We start from the raw sequence: 25737 nt of genomic DNA, 5'->3' as shown, positions 1-25737 counted from the left end.
GACTACAACTCCTAGGATGCAAAGGTCGGAGCTGCCTCCTGGCATGATGGGAAACGTGGGTGGTTCGGCTGCCTCTGGCCGCTAACCCCAGCTCGCTGAGCACGCGGGGGGTCTCAGGACGTCGTCTGTTCTGTTCCTAAGCCGGCTTGCCTTTTACTCTACAACGACACGAAACACGAGGGCATTCCTGAGCCTTTCGGGAACCGGGTGGAAAGAGGAGAGGGTGGATCCGGAGAGTGACCCGGAAGCAGAAGCGTCCCTTGCGGTGGCGTGCTGGGAAGCGGCAGCGGCGACCACAGCGGGAGAAGCAGCACTCTAGCCGCCTGCAGCCCCAACCTGGGAGGAAGATGCTAATTAAAGTGAAGGTGGGAGCGTTACCGGGCTTGCCAAGGCCCGGTGGCGCTGGGCTGGCCGCTGCGCCTGAGGGGAGAGGCGGGGAACGAGAATCATGCCTTTCCTGAACTTGGAGGGCTGACACCCTCGGGGCCCCGCGCGAGGCGTGATGGGAACTGGGGGACCCCGGGAGGCTTTGAGCGGGTCCCGCCCGAGGACCTCGGGTGTTTGCCTTCCCTACATCCTTGCCAGGTCTATGCTGTGACCCAAAAGGAGGCAGCGTTTGTCCTGGTCTCACGGTATTCGAGCCCGTGTAGTCAGAGAAGGCCTGGCAGCAGCTTGACTCCTCATTCCACAATTTTTGAGAAAAGCTTTGTCCCTCGTTCTTCATGCCTGGGTTGCATGCTCTCCCAGGCCCTAACATAGGCCGCCTCCAAAGCACAGCGCTGAAGCATTAGTCTGGGGAGCGAGGGCCTCTCAGTAGCTAGACTGTGAGCCTTTGCTGGTGGTTGCCAAGGTTAGTGTCTCACTTCTCTTACAGCAGCTACGCTAGGAGTGTGACCACTTGGCACCTTCTTGTCTGAGCTGGACATTAAGAACCAGCCTCACTGCTTTGGCTGAAGCCGGCCTGAAGAGTGCATTGGTTCTTGGAACTGTGTCTCCTTCAACTCCCTTAGTTCATCAGTTTTAAACCCTTATCGACTTTTCTGCTGTTTACCCCTTTGTACGTTTAGACAGACACAAAACTGACTGTTGGTGCAGCCTGACATTAGTTTGATCTTTTAATAACTCTGGAAGTCAGTCTTCAGTTACTGTATGTGTTAGCTGTTAACCTTTCAGTAACTTCTTTAAGGAATGAAGCCAGAGAGCAGATCAATGATTAATGTTTTTTCAAAAATTGATTGGTAATCTATGCATTAATAGGTCTTTGAGTCTTAAATACCCTTTTATTTATTTTTGTTGTTTTTAGTTAGAGTGTACAATAATAGGTCTCATTGTGATTTTTTTTCCATGTATGTGTATTATTGTGCTCTGCTCATATTTACCCTGCATCATTACCTTCTTTTATCTCCCATGAACTGGCCCCTTTCCTCCTCTCAAATAGCCCCCTTCTGCGACCAGTTTAAAAAATAGAAATTATTAGCCAGGTGCTGGTGGTGTACGCCTTTAATTCCAGCGCTTGGGAGGCAGAGGCAGGCACGATTCTGTGAGTTTCAGCCTGGTCTACAGAGTGAGTTCCAGAACAGCCAGAGCTACACAGAGAAACCCTGTCTTAAAAAAACCAAACTTCTTAATGATGGTTGGTGTCTGCAGTTCCAGGACTCAGGAGGCTGAGGCTGGAGTTTGAGGCCAGTCTGAGCTACATCTAGAGACCCCATCTTGAACAAACAAAAAAAACTAGAAGGAAAGACAAGAGAAGGGAGAGAAGGCCGGACCTGAGTACTAGACTGCTTGTCCAGCATCTGTGAAGCCTACCATTTGATTCTCAATACCACAAAGTATAGACATTGATTAATAGTTTAAAGTTAGAGAAGATATGTGCTTATGCTTTGCTAGATGAAAGAGGGTGTACTGGTGGGTTTCATGTTTTTTTACACATGTGTTACTAGTTCATGTGGATTTATCTGGGGGGGTGGGGATGGATGTTTTGCCTGAATGTTTGTCAGTGTATTATGTCTGTTTAGTGCCCCAAGAATCCAGAGAGGATGTTGGATCCCTTGGAACTGGAGTTACAGGTGATTGTGAGCGGCCATGTGGTTGCCAGGAATGGAATCCAGGTCCTCTGCAAGAGCTGTAGGTGCTCTTAGCTGCTGAGCCGGATCTTCAGCCCCATTATATGTATTAAGACCACTGACTGCTCTTCCTCGGGACCAGCCTTGATTCCCAGCCCCACACAGCAGCTGACTGTCTGTAGCTCCAGTTCCAGGGGATCTCATGCTTTCTTCTGGCCTCCTCAGTTACTCTGTGTACATCTTACGCTTACATACATGCAAGCAAACCATCAATACACATAAAAATAAAATAAATCTTTTTTAAAATTTAAATAGGGGTTGGGGATTTAGCTCAGTGGTAGAGTGCTTGCCTAGCAAGCACAAGGCCCTGGGTTCAGTCCTCAGCTCTGGCAAAAAAAATAAAATAAAATAAAATAAAATTAACCTATACTAAGAGATTTTACCTCATGACCCATAGAGCTTACTATTTGATATGCTCTCGTGTTAGCAAACCATTTTAGGTTGTTTTTGTTAACTGTGGGTTGAGATCTAACAGTTTAAATAATACCGTGTTCCAGTTATGCTTCTCAGACTTAATGGATGCTAAGAATCCCCTAAGCGTGTTGCTAAATGACAGTCCCTGTTCAGTGGATCTGTAATGGTGGTGGTGGTGTGTGTTTTATTACTAGGGTAGCTTAGGCTGGTCTCAAACTTGTGGAGATCCTCCAGTCTTAGCCTCCTAATTGCTGGCTGAGACAAGGTGTTGGTAGCCCCCACTCAGGCTGCTCCCCAGTTCACATTCCTCTTGCCTTAACCTCCAAGGGCTAAAGTTATAGGCGTGTATCACCGTCTTCCTTGTCTGCAATGTCTGCTTAGTTTTAAAAAAATAACTTTTTATCATGTCTGTGTATATGGTGCTTTGTCTGCTTGTGTGTTCGTTCACCACTGTGTGCCTGGTGCCAAAAAGACCAGAAAAGCACACTGGATTCCCTGGAACTGGAGTTACATGTGGTTGTGAGCCACCATTTGGGTCCTGGGAACTGAATCCAGGACCCTTGAACAAGTGCTCTGGACTATTGAGCCATCTCATTATTAGCCCTGCCAGTGTCTGATGGCAGTCCCTCTGTCCTCCGTTTGCTGGGGTTTTTTGTTTTGTTTTTTAAGATTTATTTATTTATTATGTGTGCAGCATATATGACTGTAGGCCAGCAGAGGACACCAGATCTCATTACAGATGGCTGTGAGCCACCATGTGGATGCTGGGAATTAAACTCAGGACCTCTGGAAGAGCAGCTAGTGCTCTTAACCTCTGAGCCATCTCTCCAGCCCTGTTTGCTTGTTTTTCAAGACAGGGTTTCTCTGTGTGGCCCTGGCTGTCCTAGAACTCACTCTGTAGCCCGGGCTGGCTTCAAACTCAAAGATCCGCCTGGTTCTGCCTCCCCAGTGCTGGGACTAAAGGCGTGCACCACCACTGCCAGGCTAGAACACAATTCTTGAGTCACATTTTTTTTTTAAAGGTTTGTATTTTTTTTATATGAAGTCAATTTCTGCTCTGCTTTTCTTCCCATTCAGATCTGGTTTCTGTGATGCCTCCAGGTTTTCCTTCTATCATGCTTTCTGTAAAGCAGCGTTTCTCAACCTTCCTGATGTTGATCCTTGGATACAGTTCCTTACCAGGTGGTGGTGGTCCACACCTTTAATCCTCAGGAGGCTGAGGCAGATGGATCTCTGTGAGTTTGAGGCCAGCCTGGTCTGCAAAGTGAGTTCCAAGACAACCAAGGCTACACAGAGAAACCCTGTCTTGAAAAACAAAACAAAACAAAAATACAGTTCTTCATGTAGTGATGACCCCCCCAACCATAAAATTACTTTTATTGCTACTGCATAACTAATTTTGCCACTGATAGGAATCTGTTTTCTGATGCTCTTACGTAACCCCTGTGAAAGGGCTGTTTGACTCCCAGAGGGTCTAGATCCATGGGTTGAGAAATACTGCTCTACATGGTACAAGACTGTACGCTTGAGGAAAATGTATAAAGCCAAAGCCAGGTGTGATGGCCAGTGTCTTCAATAATGCAGTCATGTGTTGGGGGTTAGGGGAGTGTCTCTGTATGATCTACATTGTTGATCTTTTTGTGGACAGATGTTTTCTTCTTTCTTTTTTTCTTTGTTTCTTCCTTTCTTTCTTTTTTTTGTTTTTTTTTTTTTTTTTTTTTTTGATACCTTGGAATGGGATTTTACCGAGTCCTGTAGTTGTTAAATGTAACTTGAAAAGAACTGTCAGACTGCCCTCTAGGGAGTCTGCTGTTTTACCTTCCCACCTGCAGTAAGTAGATGAACATTACATAGTGAACAACAAACAAACCCCTCCAACCCATACTGTGTGGTTCATTCATCACCACTGAATGATAATCTTGTATCAAGACTGTCTTTTAGGCCTGGGGACTCAGCTCAGTGGGGAAGAGCACTTGCCTGGCAAGCATGGGCTTAAATTCCCAGCACCTATATAGAAAGCCTATAATGGCTGCTTACATCAGGTCATGACTCTGTCTCAAAATGTGTGTGTGAGTGCCGGCCGGCAGTGGTGCAGATCTTTAATCCCAGCACTGGGGAGGCAGAGCCAGGCGGATCTCTGTGAGTTCAAGGCCAGCCTGGTGTACAGATCGAGATCCAGGACAGGAACCAAAACTACACAGAGAAACTCTGTCTCGAAAACAAACAAACAAACAAACAAAAAAATGTGTGTGAATCTAATTATGATAAAATAATTTTTATTATTAACAACCTTTTAAATTATTTTACATTAATTTATTTATCTTTGTATTATCAGCTTGATACAATGTAAATTCTTGTCTTAATAATGAAATGTTTCATTGAGACTTGCTTAGTAATTGAGTAAAACCAAAACTTATTATGAGCCACAGTCATACTAGGGTCCCCCATGATATGTATATAGCCTCTATTGGTTCTGTGGGTTGCAGTCTGATTGTTCTTTGCTTTATATCTAGAATGAGTGAGTACATACCATGTGTGTCCTTCTGGGTTGGGTTACCTCACTCAGGATGATATTTTCTAGTTCCATCCATTTGCCTGCAAATTTCATGCTGTCATTGTTTTTCTCTGCTGAATAGTGCTCCATTGTGTATATGTACCACATTTTCTTAATCCATTCTTCAGTTGACAGGCATCTAGGTTGTTTCCAGGTTCTGGCTATAAAACTTGTACCAAGATGAAAACCCAACCAAGATGACTGTGGCACCGCCTGTCTGTAATCCTGGCGCTTGGGGAGGGAGAGGCAAGGAAAGTCAGAAGTTCAAGTTTGGCAGTACATTACAAAGCAAACCCTGAGTCATTAGGACTCAGAAAAGTATGACTTCTCTTTTTCTTTTCTGTCTCTCTTTGAGAGTCTGGCCATAGCCTCAGCATGCTTTCCTGGACTTCTGGGTCTTTTGTTGTCTTGGCCTGATGCCACTGGCTTCTCACAGACAGCACGGTTTCTCCCTTCTCTGTAGTTCTTTAGGCAGCTGTTAAGCTTACAGCTTACCTGCCTGGGGTTTTTCTTTTAAACATCAGTAAAATTATCCTCAAATTTAAAAAAAAAAAAAGGTTCAGAGTCATCCCTGGCTACATAGCACAGCCTAGAATACATAATATCCTGTCTTATAACAAAAAGCAAAATCCTGTATTATATACCCATAGACCCAAATCATCTCAAATTATCACACAGACATTCTTATACTTAAAATCTCCTCCCTGGTTGTTTCTTTCTTTCTTTTCTTGGTTTTTTTTTTTTTTTTTTTTTTTTTTTGAGACAGGGTTTCTCTGTGTAGCTCTGGTGTTTGGTGCTTTTCCTAGAACTCACTCTGTAGCCCAAGCTGGCCTTGAACTCATGGAGATCCGCCTGTCTCTGCCTCCCGAGTGCTGGGATTAAAGGCATGCACCACCATCGACGCTCGGCCCTGATTTTTTTTTTTTTTTAAATAAAGCCCAGAAAGCATAGCATACATTATTAGTAACACACACACACACACACACACACACACACACACACACACACACACACACAGACAGAAAAGCTTAAATGACTGGTGGGCATGGTAGCACATGCCTTTTTTTTCTCCTGAGTTCAAGACTAGCCTGATGTACATAAAGAGTCCAGATCTTGTCTCAAAAAGCAACAAAGTTAAACAATGTCTTACTTTCCCTGAATGACCCCATTGTTCACTTGTTCCTTTGGCTCGCATGCTGTCTTTCAATATACCCCACTTTGTTCTCCACCTCCTATCAGTTGGTAGATAGACCTAGAGGCTACAGTGTTCTTGATGATTTATATCTAGGATTTCACTAGGAGCTACAAAATGAAGTCATTCTAATTCTGTTGCTTCATCTATTAGCAAGAATGTTTGAGGACTGGAGAGATGCTCAGTGGTTAAGAGCACTGGTTGCTCTTCCAGAGGTTCTGAGTTCAATTCCCAGAGCCCACATGGTGGCTCACAACCACTTGTAATGAGATCTGGTGCCCTCTCCTGGCCTGCAGGGATACATGATAAATAAATAAATTAATAAAATAAAAAAAAAAGAATGTTTGAGCTGTTTCCAAACAGAAGCAGATAGTGTGTACAGGAAATGTGACTGGTGAGACCGAGGGGTTTAAAGTTTAATTATATTTAATTTAAATTTAAATTTTAAAACTGAGCTGGGAAGCTAAGTCTGGTAGTACAGGTCTGTAACTCTGAGTCCTCAGAAGACTGAAGGAAGAGGAAGGAGCCCAGTTCAGGCACAGTGTTAGTTCAAGACCAACCTGTGAAACTTAGAGTCTGGGGGGGGGGGGGGTTAGAGGTGGCTGGAGAGATGGCTCAGCGGTTAAGAGCTCTTGACTGCTCTGTTCGATTCCCAGCACCTACATGGCAGCTCACAACTGTCTGGACCTCCTGCTCCAGGGGACCCGACACCCATGGCAAAACACAAATGTGCATAAAATTAAAGAAAGGAGGGGAGTGTTGGAGAGATAGCTTGGTGCTTAAGAGCACTTGCTGCTCTTGCAGAGGACTTGGGTTTGGTTCCTAGTACCCATGTGGCAGCTTACAACCATCTATAACTCAAGTTCCAAGGGATCCAGTGCTCTTTTCTGGCCTCCACAGGCACCAGACATGCACTAGGTACACGTATATACATAAAAGCAGAGCACTTAGATACATAAAATAAAAATAAATAATTTCTGCCAGCACTCAGAAGACAGAGGCAGGAGTCTGCGGCTAGACAGGGCCTCGTAGTAGGACCCTGTCCCCCTCCCCCACAAAAAAAGAAGCCCCAGGATATATCTCAATAGAGCCCTTCCCTAAATGCTGGGAGGGAATCGGGGAGAGAGGAGAAAGGAAAAGAAGTCTAGAAACAAGAGCCTGTGTGGTGGGGAGCCTGGAGACTCAGCTACTCGGGAAGCTAAGGCAAGAGAATCGTCTGAGTCTAGAAGTGTTCAAGTTCAACCTGGGCAGATAGCAAGGACTGTTCTCAGACAGGAAAGGGGTGGGATGGGGAGCTTTACTTAAAATAAATAAAGCCCCAAGTCCACTGCATCTCCCCACCCGTCTCCCCCTTTTTAGAGCCACTATTGTGAGAGATTGTTTCTTTTTCTGTCTGTGTGTGTACAGATGTGAGCATCTAGAAAATGATAAGTAATTATGTGTTCTTTACATGAGCACACATGGTGGACTAGTGAGATGGCTCAGTGGATAAAGGCCTTGTCACCAAGCCTGAAACCTGGACTTCATAGTGGAAGGAGAGAACTGACTCCCCAAAAGGTTTTATTATATTTATTTATTTATTTGTTTTATTTTATGTGCATGGTGTTTTGTCATTGATGTCGGGTTCCCTGGAACTGGAGTTACAGACAGCTGTGAGCTGCCCTGTGGGTGCTGGGAATTGAACCACGGTCCTCTGGGAGAGCAGTCAGTGCTCTGAACCACTGAGCCACCTCTCCAGCCCCTGTATTTTACTGTTCATTTTTGAGGTGGGGAGGAATGATGTGTGTGGCTGCATATGCCACGGGCGTATGTGGAGGTGAAAGGACAAGTTTGTGGAGTTTGATCTTTTTTCAGCTTTACATGATTCCAGGGAATAGTCAGGCCACTGTGTGCTGAGCACTGTCACCTACTGAGCTGTCTTAGTGGCTCATGGGGTAGCTTCGTCTCAGGGTTTTTTGTTTTGTTTTGTTCCCCCAGGGGTGGGGAGTGCATACCATTTCTCTGTGTAGCCCTGGCTCTCTTGGAATTCACTCTGTGGACCAGGCTGGCCTCCAACTCAGAAATCCATCTGCCTCCACCTCCTGCTAGGACTAAAGGTGGAGGAAAGGCCAGCTTCTTCTAAGTTGATGACCTAGAAATGAAATTCTCTAGTCTTTGTGTTTGAAGTATTAAGATAAATAAAACAAAAGTATTAAGATAAATAAAACACAGAACTACAAACCTTATTTTGTCATGTGAGGTATTATTGCATTTAATTTTTTTTGTTTTATTAAGACAAGATCTCAGTTATCTCCGGCTAGTCTTGTCCTATATGTAGCCAAGGATGATCTTGAACCCCTTATCTTCCTGTCTCTACCTCCCAAGTGCTGGGATTGCAGGTGCACTGCTGTGTCCAGTTTATACAGTTTATGTGACAGCCCAGGATATCATAGGCAAGCACTCTACCAACAAAGCTACATCCCCAGCACTAATTCTGTGTTTTTGAGATTGGGACTTACTATGTGTCCCAGGCTGACCCCATATTTATTAGCCTCTGTACCCTGGAATGCTGAGATAATAGGTGTGTGCCACTGTATCCAGCTAAGCAAGGGCTTTTAGAAAGTCTAGTGGTAGAAGGTTCCAGAGAGATGGTTCAACAGGTAAGAGCAGTGATTGCTCTTTCCAAAGACCTTGGTTCTGAGTCTTAGCACCCACCTGGCAGCTTACAATCAGTAACGCCAGTTCCAGGGGATCTGATGCCCTCTTCTGGCTTCTGCAGGCACTGAATGCATGTGGTGCACAGACACACATGCAGGTAAAACACCCACACATAAAACAAAAATAAAGGTCAACAGACTAAAAACTAAAATAAATAAATCAATGGTAATAGAGTACACCTCAAATTCTAATACTTAGAAGGTAGAGACAGGAGGATATCAAATTTGAGACTGGCCTGGGCTACCTATTGAATTTGAGGTCAGCCTAAGCTACATAGGAAGATCTTGTCTTGGAATTTAAAAAAAAAAAAAGTCATATTGGTGTTAAAAGTGTTAATGACACTCGCTGGAACATATAAAAGCATTATACAGAGGAAAAATTTAAATTGCAAAAATGTAAAATTTTTAAATATGTACTCCATATATGAATGTATATTTGTGTGGACGTGTGGAGGTCAGAAGACAGCCTGCAGGAATTGGTGTTGTATCGTCCCATGTGGAACCCACGAGTTGAACTCAGGTCATTGGGTGTGGCAACAATGCCTCTATTCATTGAGCCCTCTCGCTGGCCCAAGGGAAGTCAGAGATCCTTGAAGTTTGACAGGAGAACATTGAGGACAATAGAACTACTCATATCCTAGGCCAGATACGGTATTTGTGGTCAGGATTGCTGCAGGCTCTTCGGATCTATCTCTAAGGGCAAATACAAAGAGCCATAACGGCACACACCTGTAATTGCAGCAGTTAGGCTGAGGCCAGTCTAGGCTAACTAGTCAAAATAAAACAGAGGCAGGATTTAGGTAGAATCCTAGAACACATAGGAAAGAATATAGTGTTGAACTCCAGCATTTAAAGAAAAACGTAGTTGGCCTTGAGAATTCTTTGCATCCTCTGAAAGTGGTTTCTGTACTGGAATAAAGTCCTTCTGACTTGCAGGGCTGCTTTACTTAGGTCTAAATTCATTGGCATGTCATCCAAAAATTCCTGATAGTCTTGCTGACTTGGGGTTGTGGGGTGAAGATCAGAAGGCGGTAACTTGTGGAGGCGTTAAGGAGATCAAAAGGTTCACAGAATCTTGTCTTATTCAGACTGCCTGATGCCACAGCTGTGGGGAAGGCCTTCTGGTTCTTCCAGGTACTATTGCTGAGAATGCATACCTCTCAGAAGAGAGTACCCTGGAGACTAAGATAAGATGGTATACTTAGAAGATGTCTTTTCTGTCACTGTGAAGAGACATCATGACCACAACAACTTTTTTTTTAAAGATTTATTTATTTATTATGTATGCAGTGTTCTGCCTGCATGTGTGCTTTCATGTCCGAAGAAGTTCTGATCTCATTACAGATGGCTGTGAGCCACCATGTGGTTGCTGAGAATTGAACTCAGGACCTCTGGTAGATGCTCTTAACCTCTGAGCCGTCTCTCCAGCACCCACAACAGCTCTTGTAAAGAAAACATTTAATTGAATGACCTACAGTTCCAGAGGCTTAGTCCATTATCATCATGGTGGGACATGGCACCACACAGGCAGACATGGTGCTAGAGAAGGAGCTGAGAGTGGAGAAGAAGCTACATTTGAGCCACAGGCGACAGGAAGTGAGCTAAGACATTGAGCATGACTTGAGCATATGTGAGACCTCAAAGCCTGCTTCTACAGTGACATACTTCCTCCAACAAGACCACACCTCCTAATAGTGCCACTCCCTATGAGCTTGTGGGGGCCAATTATATTCAAACTACCACATCAAGACAACTTATAAAAGATAGCATTTGATCTGGGGCTTATAGTTTCAGAAGGTGAGTCTATGACCATCATGGCAGCAGATAGTCAGACATGGTGCTAGAGCAGAAGCTGAGAGCTCACACCTCAATCTACAAGCATGGGGCAGAAAAAGAACTTAAGGGGTTGGGGATTTAGCTCAATGGTAGAGCACTTGCCTAGCAAGGGCAAGGCCCTGGGTTTGATCCTCAGCTCAAAAAAAAAAACAAACCTCGAGCGCCAACTGGGAGTGGCTTGAGCTTTTGAAACTTCAAAGTCCACCCTCAGTGACACACCTCTTCCAACAAGGCCACCCCTCCTAGTCCTTCCCAAACAGTTCCATCAACTCTGGACCAAGTAGGCAAACATGAGCCCATGGGGGCTGTTCTCATTCAGTCTACTATTGATTTTGAGCTCTGGGATTTATGAAATCTTTGTCTTTTAGACGCTGACTGGAAAGGAGATTGAGATTGACATTGAACCCACAGACAAGGTATGCTCAGCGTGTCTTCCCTCCTTCCTTTGTGTTGCTGTATGTGCCTAGGACCTTGGTCCTTTTGTCCTCGTGTTTTCTACCCAGCCTTTGTTCTTACTATTTCTGTAATTCTAAGCATCCTCTGGCCTCTTGTTCCTCTAAAGGTGGAGCGAATCAAGGAGCGTGTGGAAGAGAAAGAGGGGATCCCCCCACAACAGCAGCGGCTCATCTACAGTGGCAAACAGATGTAAGTTTGGGAGGAGAGTGGGACATAGCAGTCTGTGTGAAGATGACGCAGCAAGGCTGGAGGTGTGTCAGGCCTGTCACCAGAGAAGGCATAGAGTATTCCAGACATAGAATAAAATATATGAATTATAAACTCACGTTGAAACAGTTATCGAGCTACTAAAACAAATTTAGAATTGTAATGTATGTGCTTCTTTGTCATGTTTTAGAGTGTGGTATGTTTAGTTCTGTGTGTGTTTATCCGTCTGCATTGGAGTGCAGGTGCCTAGAGCTTTCAGACCCCTGGAGCCTCCTGAAGTGGGTGCTGGAATCTGAGCACAGGTCCTCTGCGAGAGTAGTTTGAGCGTTTAACTACTGAGCCATCTTTCCAGCCCTCTTTATTAATACCTATTGTAAGGTCTATGATGGGTCTGATATCTGCAAACAGTTATAATGTAATTTAAAAATATTTAATTTCTATTGTGTAAGTTACCATATTGTTAACACCATGGGTCTCTTTTGTCTATGTTCAAAATTAAATACTGATTACACTTAGGAGTTAATCAAAATAAAGAAGGAATGTTTTCACATCCAATTTCCCAGGCCTGCCAAAGAGATCCAGAAAGCCCAGGTTAGGGATGCCTGTCGTAAATGATATTTCTCCTGCTTTTTTCTGCCTGTAGGAATGATGAGAAGACAGCTGCTGATTACAAGATTCTAGGCGGGTCCGTCCTCCACCTGGTCTTGGCTCTCAGAGGAGGAGGTGCTCTTGGGCAATGATGACCCTCCTTGCCCTGTTGCTCCTAATGAAGCATGTCTTCTCACTCTCTGGGACACCAGAGCTACTGTCCCCTCCCTTGGATGCCTGATCTTGTGTGTCTACTGGTGGGAGAATGTGAGGACCCCAGGGGGCAGTGTTCCTGGCCCAAATGGCCATTGCTGGCTATTGGGTTTTAGTCTGCAGTCCTGTGTGCGTCCCTCTCTTACGGCTGTGTCCTTGGTTGTCAATAAAAGATTTCCTTGCCTCCTGGAATCTTTCTTCTGCCACATATGACAGAAATAAAAATGGGCACAGTGGTAATCAGTAGAAGTGGGACTGTGGAAGGGTGCCATTCTTAGGTTTGTTTTGAGAAGAGTCGGGGTCCTAACTGGGTAGCCCCAGCTGGCCTAGAACTTGTTGGCCTCAAACTCACATGGATCCACCTGTCCGCCTTCAGACTGCTAGGACTAAAGGCATGTGCCATCAGTCTGCCTTAAAGGCATGTGCCATCATTTTTAATAGATATTCCAGGCTGTCCTTGAACTCGATCTTTTTGAGACACAGTCTCACTATATAGCTGTCTGTCCTGGAACTCACCATGTAGACCAGGATGGCCTCCATCACACCCAGTGTAAACTTGAATTTTTGATCCTGAGTAGGTGGGATTACAGGCATGCCCCATCATCAACTGGCTTCAGCATAGCTTTTCAACTGAAAAACATTTTACCCCATTATCCCAAGTGACCCTGGATGGGGGTGTTGTCATCTCTTGTAAAGATGGGAATGCTGAACCCAGAGGAAATATTCCTTCAAAGTTCTGAATGCCAGCTTAGTCTGCTTTGCGCTCCACCTGAGAAACAAGCTCAGATGGTGTTTGGGCCTCGCCCCTTAGAAGGATCATTAGACTAGGAAAGCCTGCCCTGTATTGTTCTGCAGTCAGCTCTTACTAGCTTGTGAGTGCCAAGGGCCGTCACTCTCCTGACCCCATGTTGTGTGGCTCTCTTGGTAACTTGATGTAAGCCATGGTAGCTAGGTGTGGTTGATGCCTGTAAGCACTTGGGAGGCTGAGGCATGAGAAGAATTCTAGAGCAAGCTGGGTGGTGATGGTGCACTCCTTTAATCTCAGCACTCTGGAGGCAGACTCAGGTGCATTCTGAGTTCAAGGCCAGCGTGGTCTACAGAGCTAGTTCCAGAACAGCCAGGGCTACAGAGAAACCATGTCTTGAAAAAACAGAAAGGAAGCCATGATGGAACATTTACACATTGCACATACCTGTGGTACATGTATGTCTGCCTGTTGAAATGAACATGTGCTGTAATAATATAAAGTGTTACATGAAAGCCTGGCATTGTGATACCTCTAATCCCAGTATCTGGGAGGTCAAGGCAGGAGTTCCAGGAGGGCTGTCTCAAATTAACAGCAAAATGTATCATGTAAAACCATGTTTTATTTTTAGAAGCTTATTAGAGGCAAAACCCAAGGCTTCATTTTCTTCACAGTATTGATGGCAATAGCATCCTGTTGATGAGGATGGTAGAAACCTAGGGAAGACATGCTCTCCCCTGTGCAGCCCTGCTGGACCTTCAAGCTAGCTTGGAGAACGTCTCGGGTTTTACAAACACCCTCCACCCCGCGGTGATCTCAATTCCTAGGTACAAGTAACTCCCTGTCTAGGCCTCGTGTGTAGCTGACGTTAAGGCACACATCACAGGGTGCGGATGCTACTATGTTGTTGTCTCTGCTTTCACTGTTGCTGGAGGCTGGTTTTTATACTAGCAAGATGCTGACGTGAAGACAAAGCGAAGGGTAATAAACTGATGAGGTCTCAATTCTAAGGTAAAGGTGCAAAATAGAAAGCTTCCGTGGCTTCTGTAGTGCAAAGTGGTGAGTTGGGTGGTGTAGACACGAAATGTTCTGTGGCCCGTTCCTCGGAGAGAGGCGTGGTCGGTCACCCGCCGCAGGTAATCTCCCTCCAGAGCCTCCGAAGGCGCTCTTGCGCTGTCGGCGGCGACGCTCTAGACACCCGAGCGTCGCCGGGTCTCTGTGGCGCGCCCACGGCCGGCTTGGCCACCATAGAGTTGGGGTGCTCTCGGCGCCGAGTTTGGGTCTGCGAGTGGGTCATGACGCCGCTGCCAAAGCTTGCGGTTTTTGATCTGGGTGAGGAACAGCAAGCAGAGTTTCGTGTGGCGCTTCTCTTCTCCACTCCGGGCGGTGGCTGAGTGTCCTCGCTCCTCCGGGTTGAACCTTCTCCCTCCTTCCTCTCGCAGATTACACGCTCTGGCCTTTCTGGGTTGATACGCACGTAGACCCCCCGTTCCACAAGAGCAGGTGAGACAACAGGAAGGTATGGGGTCCGGAGGGACTTTGCGGGAGCTGAGCGTGTGTCACCCTCTCCAGCGACGGGACTGTGCGGGATAGGCGGGGCCAGAACGTCCGACTGTACCCGGAGGTGCCGGAAGTCTTGGAACGATTGCAGAGCCTGGGAGTGCCGGTCGCGGCTGCTTCACGGTAAGAAAAGTGACAAATAGTCGTGCTGACGCACAAGGAAATTGCATGTAACTCTCTGGGCACCGAAGTTAGGAGGTGAAGATGTCCAAATAGTTCGTTGCCTTTCTACCCTGTGCTTTCTGTTCTTTTAAGTGGTTAAACATGGGCTCAGCGCCAGCTGTTTCAAAATCCCTGGTGTTGAAGAACAGTGAGCAGATCGGTCCCTCCGCGCCATATACCTAACTGTCCCCGCGCCCCTAACACTCTCCTAACGCCACTCATCCCACTCTCTATTTTCCAGGACGGGTGAGATAGAAGGGGCCAACCAACTACTGGAGCTCTTTGACCTTGTCAAACATTTTGTTCATCGGGAAATCTATCCCGGAAGCAAAGTCGCACACTTTGAGAGGTAGGCAGACAGCGAAGCGTGGGCCCAGTGGGAGGAGTAGCAGGGACAGGGTCAGGTGACCAACTTGCCAGCTGGGTTACCCCTGCGGTCTTTCCCAGGTTGCGCCACAAGACTGGAGTTCCTTACTCTGAGATGGTCTTCTTTGACGATGAGAAGCGGAATATCATAGATGTGGGCAAGCTTGGTACTGAGTCACCGGGGGTGGAAGCGGGGAGGAAGGGTTCTTAGAAGGATGTAGGGAAGTAAGTGTAGTGTGGATAACGTATGGCAGATGAGAGTAATAACGAGGAGTCCCGACAGGCTGGTAAATGTGACTTCTTTTTGTTGCAGGTGTTACCTGCATTCACATCCAGAATGGAATGAGTCTGCAAACATTAACTCAAGGATTAGAGACATTTGCAAAGGCCCAGGCTGGAGCCTGAGGTCTGACGCCGTGGATAAGCCTCATCGGAGGTGTAAAACGGAAAAGAAATTAAGAAAGCCTTGTCAGATGCATGTGTAACTTATTAAAGCGTCCGTGTGTGACAGCCGGGTTTTTACACAGAATGGGCTGTTTCCGTCTTTCTAACGTGTGACCTGGGTTTGGCGGCTCGGGAGTGTCGGGACCAGAGTGTGAACGATTGCGCTGCATCAGGTTGTCCCCTCACGTGGGAACCCACCCGAGTCCCCCCGCCCCCAACGTCTTCCGCTGCTTCACGGAACAGGGAATAGAGCTAACACTCGTTGGGGATAAGGTTGGGCCGCCGTTTTGGGTAGTAGAGAGCAACGCGGCTCCTTGAAGGGGAGGGAACCGAGCGAGCTCTGGCCTCTGTCCCGCCGCGGTCCGGGTCGCGCCTGCTGATGACGTCACGGCGGTGCCCTGCGTGGATTGATTGGCCAAGGTCGGTCTCAGTTTGAAGCTCGTCCCCGAGGAAGGCGGGAAAGGTGAAGTGGTAAGGAATGGTGAGCCGGGCAGAGGTGCTGGCCCGAGGGAAGGAGGACCAGGAGACAGGCCGACCAGAAAACCCGGTGCTTGACCAAGCTCGGCGTTCTTTGCTGCCAGAAGGTCCACCGTGGCCAACCGCCTTGCCCCAGCCTGCCTTGAACCCGACTGAGTGGGGATGTGAGCTCCCTGTGCGGGGTTTGGAGGAGTTGATTCCCGGTGACTGCTTCCAGTCTTTCTTTTTTTTAAATAAAGATTTATTTATTTATTATGTATACATAAGAGGGCGCCAGATCTCATTATAGATGGTTGTGAGCCACCGTGTGGGTGCTGGGAATTGAACTCAGGACCTCTGGAAGAGCAGTCAGTGCTCTTAACCTCTGAGCCATCTCTCCAGCCCATTCCAGCCTTTTCTAAGAGGTCTGAAGTGAAGAAGACGATCTCCTTTAAACTCATATTTGGTGGTGTGGGTGTGTCTAGCAAAAGTCGTTGGCAGTATAGTGTGGCAACTCGGTGATGGAGACGGTCCTGACAAGCCCGAGACAGCAGAGAAGTAAGCTCTGGACACAGTGTTCAGAAGGCTAACCGCTTGCCAGGGGCAGCGCTGAGGTAACTCTGGGAAGGAGCCTTCCAGAAGCAGGAGAACAACAGTTTAGTGAAAACAGAACTTCTGGCCGTTTTGAGATTTGTGGGATGTGAGGGTGTAAAAAGGACAGGATGTAAAAGCATCGAAGGTGGGGGGACAGATCATCAAACACTTTATATATTCCAGAAGGATTTTTATTTTGTCGGCAATGAAGAGCGTATGGGAGGATTTTAAGCAGGTAGAGGTTTTTAGTTGCAAAGGTTATGGTTCAACTATAGAAGATGGAGGAAGAAATTAAAGTCACATTCTCTTGCTGGCACCCCAGTCCCTTGTGCATTCTTTTCTTTTCTTTTTTTTTTTTTTTAATGAGCTGAGGACCGAACCCAGGGCCTTGCGCTTGCTAGGTAAGCGCTCTACCACTGAGCTAAATCCCCAACCTTCCTTGTACATTCTTTAGTTTGAGCATGTACAGCAGGACCTTTGACATCTAAGACAACAAGTGGGACAATGGTCATAAAATGTGGCTTGAAATGAAGCTTACAAGAGCAGAAGAGGGGCTGGATGGCTCAGTGGTTAAGAGCACTGGCTGTTCTTCCAGGGCACCAGGGTTCAATTCCTAGCACCCACATGGCAGCTCACAACTCCAGTTCCAAGGGACCTGACACCTTTACACAGACATATATGCAGGCAAAACACCAATGCACAGAAAATTGAAAATAAAAAAATTTTTTAAAAAGAGCAAAAGACCATGGGCTTTGGAGTCTGATTGCTCCTTTTTTGCTTTGTTTTGCATTTTGAGACAGGGTCTTGCTATATACAGCCTTGGCTGACTTGAACTCATGTGTAGTTCAGGCTGGCCTCAGACTTGCAGCAATCCTCCTGCTTCAGCCTCCCAAGCACCGGGATTATAGGTATGTTCTATCTTACCCAGCACAATGTTTTGACTACTACTTAATTTACTCAACCTACTAATTATGACTCTGAAAAAAAAAAAAAAACGTTTACATCTTTGTGCTTGTTATCACATTTGTGGAGTGATACTGATACGTTCATTGCAGAGAATCATTTAGAGATGAGCAGTCATGGTAATGCCTAGCATGTACTGTGTATTCACTGATTGGCAGCTAATACTTTTCCCCCACACAATATAGGTCTGCTCCATCGGACTCTTGAGGGAAGAGAGGAGTCTAACTCCTGAAGAAGCAATATTGAAACTGAAGAAGGCAGAAATTCTGATCAAACAGGAATTTCTGGAGCAGAAGATTCAACAGGAGCGATACACAGCCAAAAAGCATGAGACCAAGAATAAGCAAAGTAATGAAGAAAAAGGGAGGCTGGGGAGGGTCTGGGGGAAGTGGGTACTTCTGACTCTGATGTTCAGGGTGTGGGCTGCATCAGCCACCCTGCAGGCTCTGTGGAGAAAGAAAAGTTTAGAACAGAAACTGGCACAAACTGATGGGAGGTTGTCCACCCTGGAAGTTCAGCCAGAGGTCATGGAGAATGCCACCACCAATGCAGAAGGGGACCCGGACACTAGGAGCGTGGCTTGCGTCAATACTTTGAACTTATTTTTAAGATTACATACTCCCGGGTGTGTGTGTGTGTGTGTGTGTGTGTGTGTGTGTGTGTGTGTGTGTGGCGGCGGCGGCGGCGGCGGCAGCGGCGGCGGCGGCGGCGGCGGCGGCGGCGGCAGCGCACGCCTTTAATCCCAGCACTCAGGAGGCAGAGGCAGGCGGATCTCTGTGAGTTCAAGGCCAGCCTGGGCTACAAAGTGAGTTCCAGGAAAGGTGCAAAAATACACGGAGAAACCCTGTCTCAAAAAAAAAAAATTACATACATATTCATTGTGTGGGTGTGGAGGGTATGTACACATGAGTGCAGGTGCTCACATAGACCAAAAGAGGCTAATAGATCCTCTGGCGCTGGAGTGACAGGTGGTCTCGACTTGTCAGATGTGGGTGTTGGAAAACTCCCAATGGGTTCTTTGTAAGACTTTCTTTTCTTTTTGTTTTTGCTTTTGTTTTGTTTGAGTGCTCTGTGTGTGTGTGTGTGTGTGTGTGTGTGTGTGTGTGTGTGTTTTGTCTTTGTCTTAAGACGGGGACTGTGTAGCCCTGGCTGTCATGGAACTTCCTATGTAGACCAGTCCAACCTCAAACTGACAGACTCTGCCTGCCTCTTTGTCTTCTGAGGTTTGTTTTGTTTTGTTAAAGATTTATTTATTTATTATGTATACAGTATTCTGCCTGCATGTATCCCTGCAGGCCAGAAGAGGGCACCAGATCTCATTACAGATGGCTGTGAGCCACCATATGGGTGCTGGGAATTGAACTCAGGTCCTCTGAAAGAACAGCCAGTGCTCTTAACCTCTGAGCCATCTCTCCAGCTCGGTTTTTGTTTTTTGTCTTTTAAGATTTCTTTTTATTTATGTGTATATGTGCATGTCTATGTGTGTTTATGCAGTGTGTGTGCGGGTGTCCACAGAAACCACAGGATTGGTATTGGATCCCCTAGAGCTGGAGTTAACAGGTTGTGAGCTGCCTCATGTGGGTCCCGGGAACCGAACTTACATCCTTTTCACTGGGTCCTCTCTCCAGCCCTTACTTCGGATTTCCGAAGCTTCTCAAACAAACTTATCTGATGGTTAGACTACCTCCTTGCCTTCTTCATGAAAGATCCTCTTGCTGGCCAGGGCATTCTAGATGAGGAAAATCCATTCGTTTTTTTAAAGCTTTAGGGAAGGAGCATGAAATCCAGTGTGAGGCCATATGATGGAAAGGCTTCATTTGTGTGAGATGAGAAAGCCAATGACGGTTAGAGGGCTGGGGGGGGGGGGGGTTGGAGCTGGAGGGAGGGTGCCACCTGATTCCTTGGCAGTGTATCTTGTTCTTCATGACACTGACAAGGTAGAGGAACTGCTGGGTGACATCGCAGGACAACAGGAGCTGGCCCAGCACATATCACATGCCATTTCTTGCCCTGTGGGTGGAGATGGTGTGGATGAGGTGACTGGGTGAGGAGGTCAGAGAATATTGGAAAAAGTCCTGGACTGCTCAGAAGCAAACAGAAGAGAGACTGTTGGAGCAACCTTGGGAGGAAATTTCCAAAGCGTGCTCTTTGGGGACTGGTTGTTTTCTTTGTCTTGGCCAGTCCTGTCATCGTGTGTCCAGGGTGAATTGCTGCAAGATCTGGAGGAGCTGGGTGAGAGGAATTAACTCAGGAGTGTGAAGTGCGGGCAACAAGGAGGAAGAACCCCTGGTCAGATTGTCTAGTGTGCCTTACCTGCAGGGCCAGGTACCCAGAACGCTGTTACAGACATGAGAGGGTGGCAGACAGCAGGTAAGGTCACTGTCTTCTTATTACTCTCTGTATTACATGTGCAGTCACAGAGGAGCCAGGCAGAAGCTCAGGTATCCAGACGGCTGACTGCATTACAGCATCTGACTGAAAGGAAATGGGGACTGAAACCCAAATCCAGCCTGTGCTCCCCTCAGCAAGCTGTGGATCCTCATTTAGGGGTGCAAATGCAAGTGTTAGTGTTTGGTTTTCCCATGGGTACTGGGCTGCTGTGGGAATGAGTGCCATCAGGCACAAGGAGCGCATCTTTTGTCTTGTCTTGTTTTTGCTGGAGAGGGACAATTCAGCAGGCTGTAGGTGTCAGAGCAGGAGCTGGATGGAGGCCTTTAATAACGGTCAAAGACTAAGAAGCACAGTTGGCAGGTGGAGTTTCCTGAGAGTTTGGGGTGTCTTCCTACTGCATCCTGGGGTGCAAAACACTGAGCGCCAACGGAGCGTGGCTTGGGGTTTTCCTGCTGAGGTGGCAGTGTGACAGAAGGGCCCATTGTTCTCCCCTCTTTGGCTGAACTTTGAAGAAAGATCTCGCTGCAGAAGGAGCCCCTGGGCTTCCTTTTTGGTAGGGGAAGCCTGATTTTTGTCTGCAGTAAAACTGGGTAGATGGATCCCTAGTGTTTGCAGGACTTGTCTGTACCTGAGGTTCTTCCTGCTGCTTCTCAGAGCCTTGTTTTCAGCAGTGACAAGTAATGAGTGAAGAAAGGGAGCTGAGGAAATGAATGGCCATTTCCGACATCTCCAACTGTGTTCTGCTACCTTTCAGTTTCATTTGTCATAGAGTTGCCTAGTGCCTGAGGTTAAGAGATTGCCATTGGCCAGGTGGTGGTGGCGGCGCAGGACTGTAATCCCAGCACTCGGGAGGCAGAGGCAGGCAGATCTCTGTGAGTTCGAGGCCAGCCTGGTCTACTGAGCGAGGTCCAGGACAGGCTCCAAAGCTACACAGGGAAACACTGTCGGGGGTGGGGCGGGGGAAAGAAAGAAAGAAATTGCCATCAATACCAGGTGTGGTGGCACATGCTTTTAACCTCAGCACTCAAGGAGACAATGGCAGGCAGATCTCTGAGTTCAGAGCAGCCAGGGCTGCACAGGTATACCGTGTCTCCAAACAAACAAACAAGGTGGGAGGAGGGAAATTAGCTTAGAAACATGTTGATAACCAGACATGGTGGGACATGCCTGAACCCAGTGCTCTGGAGGCTAAGGCAGGACAATCATGAGCTTAAGGCTAGTCTGAGCTACAGAGGGAGTTCTAGGATACTTGGAGGAGGAAGGAAGGGGAGGCCAGAAGAGGAAATCAGATATGAGGAGCCAATGTGAGTCTTTCTCATTGCTTTGGCTCAGTCATGCCTCTAACGAGGTAGCTTCAATTTCTTCTGCAGTTCCTGAGGCTGGGCTTGAACTCTGTTACTTCAGTAATTAGGAGCCCTGGGTCCCCGGCATTCTTTCAGGAGTGGATAAAGTGTTACCGGAGGAAAGCGCACCAAGACACTAAGTAAGCCCTAATGTTTCTGTGTATCGTGGCCCCAGGCAGCATGAGCATCGAGAAACAGGCGGTCCTGCTCCTTGGCTAGCTCCTCTTTCCAGTGAAAACTTTTCCCCAAGTTGGGAGCAGACACAAAACAGAAAGAACAATGCTATCGCTTTGAACATGTAAGTGGGCCGAGCCAGAGTCCAACAGAACAAGCCAGGCTTTTCCCTCCTTGTCCCATCTGCTGCTAGAACATTAGAGAACAAAAATGTGAAGTAAGAGCCACAAACGTAGTTGGCATAATAAAGCTTCCCCAAGTCAATGTCATTAACTTTTACATGTGTCAAGAGGAAGGGTTCCCCCCCCAAAAAAAATAAATAAATAAAAAATAAAAAGAGAAAAAGAGTAAGGGTTCCAGGCCTGGGGCTGAAATCTACCCTTAGTATGTTCTCCACTAAGACTCTGTTGAGGAAAGAATGTCTTTGACCCTACATGATGAAACTAATTAGATTTATTTTTATATAAAAGATTCCCCCCAGAACCTCCGGCTTTTCTCCTTGGCCCCCCACCTCAGCCATCTTCAAGCTGTGATCTCCAAGGACTGGTGCCGGTTAGGGGTGCTGGCAGACTGATACATGGCCTCGAGCAGCTTGATCTCATTCGTGGGTTGCTCGGGCTGGAACTTGAGCATCCAGGGGTCCTTGAGGACATCCAGGATAGTGGCGCGCTTGGTAGCTTGGCGTAGCAACTGGAGGATCAGGTTCTAGGGCAGGGGAGAGAGAGGGCTTGGCTGAGCGTGCCCCCCCTTTGGACCACACAGGCAGTGACCAGCTGGACCTGAGAAAGAAGCAGGATAACCCATCACACTACTCTGGTGGAAGGGGATGGGGCCCTGGTTTTGTGCAGGAACCCTGCAAGGAAGGAGAAGAGCTCTTTGGGAGATCCCTTCTGCTCTAAAGGGCTCAATACTGGAGCCCAACTATCAAGCGTATTTAAGGTTTGAGACTCAGTGGTTAGACCCTCTTGAGCCCTCCCCGCCATTTTGGGTAGGAACCAGAGATGGCTCCAGCGTGAGAAAAGCGCACACACACACACACACACACACACACACACACACACACACACCCGCTGGGGGGTGGGAGTTGGGAGGCCTAAATTCTGTATTTACTTCCCCTTCCCCATGGGTCATCCCTAAGGCCTCAGCCCTCCTGGGGGAGCCAGCACCTTGCACTCCTGGGAGATGTTGAGGTTAGCTGGGACAGTGACCTCCTTCTGGGTCTCTCTCAGCAGCTTCTTGAGATTGGTGTCATCAAAGGGCAGACGTGCAACCACTAGAGTGTAGAGGATGACGCCCATGCTCCAGGTGTCAGACAGGAAAGGGCTGTAGGGCAGGCCTAGCAAGATCTCCGGGCAGGCATAAGCAAAGCTGCCACAGTAGGTCTGGCTGAGGTGGGAAAGGCAGCTCATTTGGCGGTAAGAAGGGCTACTACGCACAGGCTGGCTAGAAGGCACCATCTTGGCGAAGCCAAAGTCCGATATCTTCACATTCTCCCGCTTGTCCAGCAACAGATTCTCCAACTTTAAGTCCCTACCAGCAGCAGAAAGGCTGGGGGTCAGGCTGGGGAGAGGGCTTAGTATTAGACCGGGAGCTGAAAGGAAAGGGGTCAGAGACTAGAGCTGAAGACAGGCTAAGAGGGAGGGAGGAGTCTATGAGAATTAAAGAGGGGCTGGGTCGTGCATGCCTTTAATCCCAGCACTTGGGAAGCAGAGGCAGGCAGATCTCCGAATTCGAGTGAGATCCAGGACAGCCAAGGCTACATAGAGAAACCCCATCTCAAAAAAAAGAAAAGAGGACCCAAAGCCATGGAGTTGTGAACAGAGCCCAAAAGGGAGAGGATGGTACCTGAGGCCACTAGTTCACCATTGGGTATAAAGTACTCTCACACATTGGATGCAAGTGTCCTTGACCAGATGATTATAGATTGGTGAACAAATGGACTTAGATATTGAGAGAAGTCAAGAGAAAGGGGCAGAAAATGGGCAATATGCATAAAACCCCCTTGAGTGCCCAAAGCCCGGTCCGGTGACTCTCCTCACCGGTGCACGATGCCCTTGCTGTGCAGGTAGGCGATGCCCAAGGCCATCTGGGAGAACCACTTGCCAGCAAGGGTCTCAGAGCAGGCCCCATATCGTTGGATCCATTCAAGGACATCACCGCCCTGAGCCAGCTCCAGAATGATGTATACTCGGGATGTGGTCTCAATGGCCTGGTAGAAGTTGATGAGGTACTTGTGCCGTAAGACTTTCATTACCTGACCCCAAAAGAGGGAACCGTCAAACCTGGCAAACGCTGGCTGTGCTGGCCGCCTCTCTACTCTCCCATTGCTACTTACAACTTTGCAATAGAACCAGCTGGTGTCTGGGTAAATTCCATTTTGCATTTTAACTTAGGGGGATGGATAGTGGGCTGGATGTTGGTACATAGGAAGGAGGGTATGTGTATGTGTATATATATATATTACAAGGTTTTCCTACTGAAGCCTTTCAGTTCTGGTTTGGAGGTTTCTGGATCCAGCCCTTTCTATAGTTTACCCCTAAGATACCTCCCTTTCTGACCTGTATCTCACGCGGTAGGAATTTGTTAAGATAGTCATCGGAGGCCTTCTTCTTTGAGATGATCTTGACAGCCACCATGACTTTCTGCTTTGTATAGTAAGCCTCATAAACTGTTCCATAGGAGCCGTGGCCGATGACCTTGCCCACCTCATAACCATACTCCTCCATGACAGAGCGATAGGCTGGGGTAACTGCTGCTGTTTCCGAAGTGTCTCCCTTCCCCATGATGTTAGGCTTGCGCAGTGGAGGGCTTTGGTACTTAGAAGCCTCTGTCTCCCGAGAAGCCACCTTGAGGCCACTGAAGGGAGGGTACCGACGTGAAGTTAGTCTCCTAATATTTACCTAGTCACACAAGTCTGGGATCCCGGGCTCAGCCCTTCACTAAGAACTTGGAAGGGGAAAGAAAGGAACATTCTTTTTGTCTTGGCTAGCTGTTGTTACTTCCATGTCCTAGTTACAGAACTTCCAAGGTCCCAAGTTCCATACCCCTTTTATTCACCATTGGCCACAAAGCTTGAGATGAAGTGCAGTTTAGAACTTACTCATTAGAAAAGGCACTTTACACAATCTGGTGAGCATCCCCTATGGCCCCTTGATTTTACTAGCTACTATGTGCTAAATAACATGCAGAATGTGCTAGGGTAAACTAATGAACAAGGCCAGTAGATTTTGCAGTCCAGCGTGAGAAACGCATGTATACAGGACTGCAAGGTATTGAAGCATAGTCTAAGAGTTCAATCTTGAACTGCAGTCATGCTTTATATGATCTGGAATATTCTTGTTTTCTTCCCATCCTTCCAGCCATTCTTCCACGGGAGCATCATCATTTCTCAGTTTTGTTTGTGTTCACTGCTGATCAAACCCAGGGCCTTTTGTATGCTAGGCCAGCACTCTACCATTGATCCACATTCCCCCATACCCGCCCCATCTATTTATCCTTTAATCACATCCCCAAAATTCCGTCACAAGCCTGATTTCCTCAGACTTCACATCCTTTCTTATGGATCTCACAACCCCCCCAAGGCTTCAGTTATCACATTTATGCTGATGGCTCCTTGGGTCAGTTCCATCCCAGATACTTACTGGAGTTTCAAGGTAGTGTCTGTTTGCTCACTAAATGTCACAGGAACACGTCTTCTCTTTGCACCTCAAACTCACCTCCAAAACTCAACTGTTTCCTTCACTTAGACTTCCGTGTTGTCCTGAATGTAGACATCAAACATCATGGCACCTACGTCCTGTCTTTTCAGCCTTAATGTCTCATTCTTTTATTTATTTATTTTGTATACAGTGTTCTGTTTGCATGTATCCCTGCAGGCCAGAAGAGGGCACCAGATCTCATTACAGACGGTTGTGAGCCACCATGTGTTGCTGGGAATTGAACTCAGGACCTCTGGAAGAGCAGTCAGTGCTCTTAACCTCTGAGCCATCTCTCCAGCCAGATGTCTCATTCTTAATGCACTTGACTGGTCTAGAGAGATGGCTAAGGAATTAAGATTGTTTGTTCTGCAAACATGAAGAACTGTAGTTCATTCCCAGGATCTGCAAAAAAGCCAGGTGCCAGGTGGATCTCTGTGAGTTCGAGGCCAGTTGGGTCTACAGAGTGAGTTCCAGGACAGCCAGGGATACACAGAGAAATGCTGTCTTAGAAAAAAAAAAAAAAATCAAACAAACAAAGCCAGGTGCATTCCCAGCACTG

The 25737-nt window shown here is 47.1% G+C and overlaps 3 protein-coding genes across 5 annotated transcripts; 2 read left to right on the top strand and 1 right to left on the bottom strand.

Moving 5' to 3' along the window:
* The first annotated feature begins 36 nt into the window (after positions 1 to 36).
* On the top strand, positions 37 to 12474 carry Nedd8 (NEDD8 ubiquitin like modifier). The gene is made up of 4 exons (XM_036198460.1): positions 37 to 365; positions 11187 to 11234; positions 11381 to 11463; positions 12125 to 12474. Exons 1-4 carry the CDS (start codon positions 348 to 350, stop codon positions 12219 to 12221), a joined length of 246 nt encoding a protein of 81 aa, XP_036054353.1. The 5' UTR covers positions 37 to 347; the 3' UTR covers positions 12222 to 12474.
* Positions 12475 to 14211: 1737 nt separating this feature from the next.
* LOC118590670 (magnesium-dependent phosphatase 1) lies at positions 14212 to 15644 on the top strand. 3 transcript variants are annotated; one of them, XM_036198459.1, is made up of 6 exons: positions 14214 to 14359; positions 14470 to 14530; positions 14600 to 14710; positions 14991 to 15098; positions 15197 to 15269; positions 15429 to 15521. In XM_036198459.1, exons 1-6 carry the CDS (start codon positions 14323 to 14325, stop codon positions 15459 to 15461), a joined length of 423 nt encoding a protein of 140 aa, XP_036054352.1. In that variant the 5' UTR covers positions 14214 to 14322; the 3' UTR covers positions 15462 to 15521. The 3 variants fall into 3 exon arrangements, with proteins under 3 accessions (XP_036054351.1, XP_036054352.1, XP_036054350.1); XM_036198457.1 differs by having other exon boundaries at positions 14218 to 14359; positions 15197 to 15282; positions 15429 to 15583; XM_036198458.1 differs by lacking the exon at positions 15197 to 15269 and having other exon boundaries at positions 14212 to 14359; positions 15429 to 15644.
* Positions 15645 to 21917: 6273 nt separating this feature from the next.
* Positions 21918 to 25341, bottom strand: Tssk4 (testis specific serine kinase 4). The gene is made up of 4 exons (XM_036199441.1): positions 24039 to 25341; positions 23520 to 23734; positions 22647 to 23040; positions 21918 to 22185 (listed from the first exon to the last, which is right to left on the bottom strand). The coding sequence occupies exons 1-4, from the start codon at positions 24261 to 24263 to the stop codon at positions 22003 to 22005; spliced, it is 1017 nt and encodes a 338-aa protein (XP_036055334.1). The 5' UTR covers positions 24264 to 25341; the 3' UTR covers positions 21918 to 22002.
* Between the last annotated feature and the right edge of the window lie 396 nt (positions 25342 to 25737).

The sequence above is a fragment of the Onychomys torridus genome, chromosome 9 (genome assembly GCF_903995425.1).
Source record: "Onychomys torridus chromosome 9, mOncTor1.1, whole genome shotgun sequence".
NCBI classification, from domain to species: Eukaryota; Metazoa; Chordata; class Mammalia; order Rodentia; family Cricetidae; genus Onychomys; species Onychomys torridus.
This window is presented reverse-complemented; position numbering and strand designations above follow the sequence as displayed.